The sequence below is a fragment of the Macaca thibetana genome, chromosome 6 (assembly GCF_024542745.1).
Source record: "Macaca thibetana thibetana isolate TM-01 chromosome 6, ASM2454274v1, whole genome shotgun sequence".
NCBI lineage: Eukaryota > Metazoa > Chordata > Mammalia > Primates > Cercopithecidae > Macaca > Macaca thibetana.
The window spans coordinates 31,262,376-31,269,281 of NC_065583.1; the positions used below are offsets into that span (position 1 = coordinate 31,262,376).

Consider the following 6,906-nt stretch of genomic DNA (forward strand, 5'->3'; position numbering starts at 1 on the left):
TGACTTGCTCTGTGACTTAGACGCGTTGCGGCTCATCTCCGGGCCTCAGTTTCTCCATCTGTAGAATGCCCCGGTTGGACTAGAAAATGATGGGCTTTCCTTCCAGGGCTGGCACTCAGAGAGGCTAAGACTCCATGATCGAGGAATGTCTGACCCGGCCATTCCGGAGCTGTTCCATCGAATTCCAAGCAGCCCCACTCCCTCCTTACCCCATCCCGGTCAGGGGCGGGCGCTGGAGCCAGCAGGCCGGGAGGGCCTGGGCTTCCCGCCCGGGAGGTGGAGCCGCTGCTCGGCGTCCCGCCCCTCCACCTGGGGCTCGGCCCCGGCAGATGTTACAACTTTTTCGAATTCTCTCCCGCGGTGTCCCCTCGACCCGCCCAACTCCCTCCCCTTCCCCGCTGGGGTCCTGCCCACCTCCCTGCAGGGAGCTGGGTTGTTGTAAGGACTCCGGGTGGGGCGAGAGGCCGGGAAAGCAGAGGCGAGAGAAATTAGGAGGCGGGAGAAATCCAGGGCAAGAAGGAAGAGGGGAGTCTGAGGATGGTAGAGAGCACTTTCTGGAAGCCGCCACGCCGCGTCTCAGGCTGGCCGGGCTGAGCTGGGGAAGAGGGAGCAAAGAGGGAGCAGGGCCGGCGCTCAGGCAGCGGGAGGCAGCTCGGCGCGGGCCTGACCTCCCCAGAGCGCCCCGCTGCGGCAGAGCAGATCTGGCCCAGCTGTCCGGCAGCCTGTCCCGGACCAGACACTGGGCCATCCTCGGGGGCGCTGAACGCCCTCGCAGCATCCGAGCCGGCGGGCCGGTGGTGCGCCCTGGGCGCGCGAGGTGGTGAGGCCCCAGGAGCCCTGCGCGCCGGGACGCACGGGCCGGCTTGGCGATGCACGCCCTCACTGGCTTCTCCCTGGTCAGCCTGCTCAGCTTCGGCTACCTGTCCTGGGACTGGGCCAAGCCGAGCCTCGTGGCCGACTGGCCCGGGGAGGCCGGTGAGCAGCGCTCGGCCGCTCCGCCCCAGCCTCCCCACATCATTTTCATTCTCACGGACGACCAAGGCTACCACGACGTGGGCTACCATGGTTCAGATATCGAGACCCCCACGCTGGACAGGCTGGCGGCCAAGGGGGTCAAGTTGGAGAATTATTACATCCAGCCCATCTGCACGCCTTCGCGGAGCCAGCTCCTCACTGGCAGGTAGGCGTGGCGCAAGGCCCCGGGGCTGAGCATCTAAGCCCCAAATCAACCCAGTTTGTAGATTTCTCCTGCCAGTACCTCCCCGTGCTGGGGTCTGGGAAATCTCCTATTGGCTGTGTAATCATTAGTAAGTCCCTTACCCTCTCTGGACCTCAATTACCCTTGCCTTACACTGAATGGGCTTCATCATCTTTGAGGTCTTCTTGCTTTGATGTTCCAGGACACTCACATTCCACACAACGTGGAGACATCTGGTCATCCCTTTGTTAGAGGAACATGGCAGCCTCTGACATTTATTGCTGCTTCTATTTATGGACACTGAGACCCTGAGCAAGTCATTTAATTTCTCTAAGCCTCAGTTTTCTTGTCCATAAAATGGAGCAAAGAACAGTTTTCACCTTGAAAAAGAGTGGCAGCGGTGGAATGATTTGTGTGTAACCTGCTTGGCTGTCAATGTGTGGTAGCCTCTATGTGTCCTGAGGGATTCAGGTCCCCATACTGTTTGATGAATACATTGGGAGAAGACCAAGGAATTGATAGGTGGAAGAGAAAGACACATAGGATACCACGACCTGTGTAGCCTTAGTGTGGTTACTTCATTTCTCTGAGCCTCTGTTTTTTCATCTGCAAAATCCTCCCAAGTTGGCTGGGAGCCCCAAGCAGACATGCTGCTTCCTCCATAAGGAAATGTCCACAGGCGAGGCATCAGGATTACAGGATTAAAAGAGCAGGGAAACAGGAGGTGGGGGTATGGAAGGCAAACTCTGGCCACTTAGGGGAAAATCCTTTGGCAGGGCTGAAGTTAATTCTCCTTGGATGGGGTCCAAGGCATGCTTTCTCCCAGGTTCCACCCAAGAGCCACTAGTGTGATCTCAGGAACCAGAAGCCTTAGTCTCCCTGTTTCTTAGTCTCACTATTTCTTGGATGGGAGAAATTGAGACAAGGACTCAGGGAGGGCCCAGCTTGGTTCCCCTTGGCCTACTTCAGGGTCTGTGGGAGATAGAATTGAGAGGCCAGATGTTTGGCAGGGGTCCTGGAGCTGGGAATCAAATGGTGCCCTTTCTTCCTTCGATCTGGCACCCAGTGTTTAGATCCAGGAGCCGAAAGGAGAACAGAAGAAAGAAGGAGGGGCATGGGGTGTGTTTGTGTTGGAGTGGTGGTACAGGATGGTGGTGTAGTGGTGAAGACGAATGCTGACCTGCAGAAGAGGGAGGAGGAATCTGCATTCCCAAGACTTGTACACAACTTAGTGTTTCTGTCCTAAGAGGTGACTTTTGGTTTAAGTAGCGAAATGAGCAGACAGCAGCAGGGCAGTGCTTCAGTCCCCTGATCTGCGAAGGTAACTGAACGTGGCTGGTCAGTGCCTGCCCTCCACCCCCTGCAGCTGGCTCCATCTCATTGATGCTCACAACCCTCGTTAGTATTTGTTAACACATCCAGTTGTGTTTTGTGACGCTGGAGAGAGGCAAAGTTTCTCATGTGACTCACTTGCAGATGGGCTTTGGTGACTCTTAGCTGGCCCATTCACTTTACAAACCAGCATTCCACAGCACCCCACCTCTATGAAGACAGGCCCAGTTGGGACTTAAGACCCTAGGGTACTTCTCATATCAAGTCCTATAATTTATTAGCTTGATTGAGGCCTGGAGAGGCCGTTATCACCAAAATATTTTGAGCATGAGTTGAGTAGACCCAGGTTCAAAGTTTAGCTCCACTGCTTGCCGGCTGTCTGAACTTGGGTCATTGCTGCTCTTTTGGGGGCCTTGGTTTTATCATCTGTAGAATGGGGCTGGTAATAGACTTCCCTATAGGTTTTTAAAATGAGAATTAAGTGAGATAATGTATGTATGTGGTGCCTAGTGTTAAAAATGGCAGTAGTAGCTAATTATAGGTAACAACAATAACAGTTTTAAGATAAGGAAACCAAAACAGAGAAACTCACTTCTGTGCTCTGATTAAAGATGTCAAGAGTTCAGGGCTTGTCTTAATTTGGATGCCTCGGGGTGAGAAAAAGGTGTGGGATTCTAACATACTTGTGAAGTTTCAGGCTTCTTATTTCCTCTGGGACTTTCAAGACTTGAGTAAAGGCAAGACACCATAAGCAGATCACATGGGAGCCTTGACCACAGAAGGGGGAAGATGGGATATGAATGGATAAATGAAGAATTCAGGATTCGCCTAACCATTTACTCCTGCCTCAGGATGACAGCCTGGATCAAGGGGTCATATGAGCTCACAGGCAGGCACATGGGAGCTGGTCTTAAAAAACTGGGAAGCTAGACGAGTCTTGGAGATTTCCCATTTCAACCAACTCCTCTACAGGAGCAAACTGAGGCCCCCATGTGTGAAGAGATACGGCAGCCCAGTTTGCTGAAAAAGAGTCACTGCTTAGACTCTGCTTGGAACGAGGACTTGGTTCAAGTCCTGGCTCTGTTCCTGACCACTGGGTGACCTTGGGTAAGGCCCTTCCCCTTCCCTTAAAAAGACCTTAGGTTCTTTTTAAGATGAGGTGAGTAAACTAGAGAATGAATTGGGTCCCTTCTGGCTCTAAAACCGTTTCAGTGTCTTTCATTCATTCATTTCATAAATAATTGAGTGCTCTTTGAACATCACTTGGATGCTAGGAATAGAAGGTTGAATAAAGGACAGCCCCATCACATGTCCCTGGGCAGAAGAGCATGTGCAAACGAGTATAATCCCACGGCCAAGTAAGAAAACGATGATGTGTGCTAAATGCTAGGGGGACCCAGAAGCAAAAGTGACTAATTCTTTGGGAGAGTTACGAAAGACTTTATAGCATGGATAACATTTGGGCTGAGCTTTGAAGAGTGAGTAAGAGTTTGCCTGGGAGAGCAGGGCTTGCTCTAGGCCCCAGAACAAGTTAATAGCTTAGAGCTTAGGGACTCTGAAGCCTGGAGCCAGACTGCCTGGGTTACAAATCCCACTCCGACTACTAGCCATGTGAGTCACCCGGCAAGTAATTTAATTTACCAAGCCTCAGTTCCCTTATTTGGAAAATGGGAACAATAATATGTACCTCCGAATTTGTGGTGAGGATTTAGTAAGATAGTTCACATAAGAGGCTAAGTGTAATGCCAAGCTCACAGCGAGTGCTCGATATTAGCTATTATTATTGTCATTATGACCCTGGGTTCAACTTTTAACTCTCCAACTTCCTAGCTGTGTGATCTTAGGTGAGTGGCTTAGCCATTCTGAGCTTCAATCTCCTCATCTGTAAAATGACAATATGACCTACTCCCAGTGATTTTGAGGATTCGATGAGATAATGCATTTGAGGTGCTTAGCACATTTGATAATACCTGGTGGTTGCTGCTATTATTTTTGCTGGTAGTGCTGGGACCACAGCCCACCTCACAGTGGTATTGGGGACTGGATGGCCAGAGCAATGGTCTGTAGCTTACCTGTGCCTTCTGTGCCTTCCCCTCCTCCCCACCAGGTACCAGATCCACACAGGACTCCAGCATTCCATCATCCGCCCACGGCAGCCCAACTGCCTGCCCTTGGACCAGGTGACACTGCCCCAGAAGCTGCAGGAGGCAGGTTATTCCACCCATATGGTGGGCAAGTGGCACCTGGGCTTCTACCGGAAGGAGTGTCTGCCCACCCGTCGGGGCTTCGACACCTTCCTGGGCTCGCTCACGGGCAATGTGGACTATTACACCTATGACAACTGTGATGGCCCAGGCGTGTGCGGCTTCGACCTGCACGAGGGTGAGAATGTGGCCTGGGGGCTCAGCGGCCAGTACTCCACTATGCTTTACGCCCAGCGTGCCAGCCATATCCTGGCCAGCCACAGCCCTCAGCGGCCCCTCTTCCTCTATGTGGCCTTCCAGGCAGTACACACACCCCTGCAGTCCCCTCGTGAGTACCTGTACCGCTACCGCACCATGGGTAATGTGGCCCGGCGGAAGTATGCGGCCATGGTGACCTGCATGGATGAGGCTGTGCGCAACATCACCTGGGCCCTGAAGCGCTATGGTTTCTACAACAACAGTGTCATCATCTTCTCCAGTGACAATGGTGGTCAGACTTTCTCGGGGGGCAGCAACTGGCCGCTCCGAGGACGCAAGGGCACTTATTGGGAAGGTGGCGTGCGGGGCCTAGGCTTTGTCCATAGTCCCCTGCTCAAGCGAAAGCAACGGACAAGCCGGGCACTGATGCACATCACTGACTGGTACCCGACCCTGGTGGGTCTGGCAGGTGGCACCACCTCAGCAGCTGACGGGCTAGATGGCTACGATGTATGGCCGGCCATCAGCGAGGGCCGGGCCTCACCACGCACGGAGATCCTGCACAACATTGACCCACTCTACAACCATGCCCAGCATGGCTCCCTGGAGGGCGGCTTTGGCATCTGGAACACCGCTGTGCAGGCTGCCATCCGCGTGGGTGAGTGGAAGCTGCTGACAGGAGACCCTGGCTATGGCGATTGGATCCCGCCACAGACACTGGCCACCTTCCCGGGTAGCTGGTGGAACCTGGAACGAATGGCCAGTGTCCGTCAGGCTGTATGGCTCTTCAACATCAGTGCTGACCCTTATGAACGGGAGGACCTGGCTGGCCAGCGGCCTGATGTGGTCCGCACCCTGCTGGCTCGCCTGGCCGAATATAACCGCACAGCCATCCCGGTGCGCTACCCGGCTGAGAACCCCCGGGCTCATCCTGACTTTAATGGGGGTGCGTGGGGGCCTTGGGCCAGTGATGAGGAAGAGGAGGAAGAGGAAGGGAGGGCTCGAAGCTTCTTCCGGGGTCGTCGCAAGAAAAAATGCAAGATTTGCAAGCTTCGATCCTTTTTCCGTAAACTCAACACTAGGCTGATGTCTCAACGGATCTGATGGTGGGGAGGGAGAAAACTGTCCTCTAGATGTTCTTCCCCTCTCCGGCTTGGCCCTGCTCTTTCTCAGAGATAAGCCTGTCATGTCTCCATCTACAGGGAGTTGGAGGGTGTAGAGTCCCTTGGTTGAACAGGGTGGGGAACCTGGTTGGGGGTGGGTGGGAATAAACCAGACTGGGATGCCTGTGTCTCAGTCCTGCCTCCTCACCGACTTGCTCTGTGACCTCAGGTGACCAACACGAGCTTTTGGCCTCAGTTTCCTCATCTGTAAAATGAGCTGTAATGACTTTGTGACTTTTCGGTGTGGCCCTGGAGCCTGGGGCCACGGTGGAGTTCCTCGGCCTTGCCACTTGACAACCCTTAAAGGGCTTCCTCCTTAACACAGGATCTCTATGGTGGTGTTTGGGTGAGGGCCGCCTGGAGTCAACCCCCAGCTAAAGCATGGCAGTCTGACTGCTCTCTACAGGGACCTCCTGAGCACTGTGGGTGGAGGCGCAGGGGTCGGCGGGTTGACCTTTGTGGCTCTTCACATGGCCTTGGCCAGTCCTTGGGTCAGACTGGTGTCAGGCACTGTAGTGCGAAGTTCCTCTTCTGGCCCCTCCAGTACCCAGAGAAACTGGCTGGGCCATTAATGGCTGCAGCACCAAGGGTGGTGGAAACAGCTGTGAAGAGCCCCCAAACCAGTACCGGGACACTTGGGTTCTCCCGTGACCTTGGGCACAGTTCTTCCCCTCTAGGCCTTGATTTCCCCACCTGCAAGTGGGGATGCTAGCCCTGGCTCTGCCTCCTTCATGAGGCTCTGGAAGACTGGCCAAAGCCAGATTGTAGAGGAGCTTGTGAACTTGATTAAAGTGTCATAACTTGGAAGTGA

General features: G+C 54.0%; 1 protein-coding gene across 1 annotated transcript; it reads left to right on the forward strand.

The window, feature by feature from the left end:
• Positions 1 to 298: 298 nt before the first annotated feature.
• ARSI (arylsulfatase family member I) lies at positions 299 to 6,906 on the forward strand. The gene is made up of 2 exons (XM_050793663.1): positions 299 to 1,180; positions 4,638 to 6,906. Exons 1-2 carry the CDS (start codon positions 870 to 872, stop codon positions 6,034 to 6,036), a joined length of 1,710 nt encoding a protein of 569 aa, XP_050649620.1. The 5' UTR covers positions 299 to 869; the 3' UTR covers positions 6,037 to 6,906.

Coding starts and splice junctions, on each gene's coding strand:
- ARSI (XM_050793663.1), top strand. CDS start 870: ATGCACGCCCTCACTGGCTTCTCCCTGGTCAGCCTGCTCAGCTTCGGC. Junction 1,181..4,637: donor AGCCAGCTCCTCACTGGCAG/GTAGGCGTGGCG, acceptor CCTCCCCACCAG/GTACCAGATCCACACAGGAC.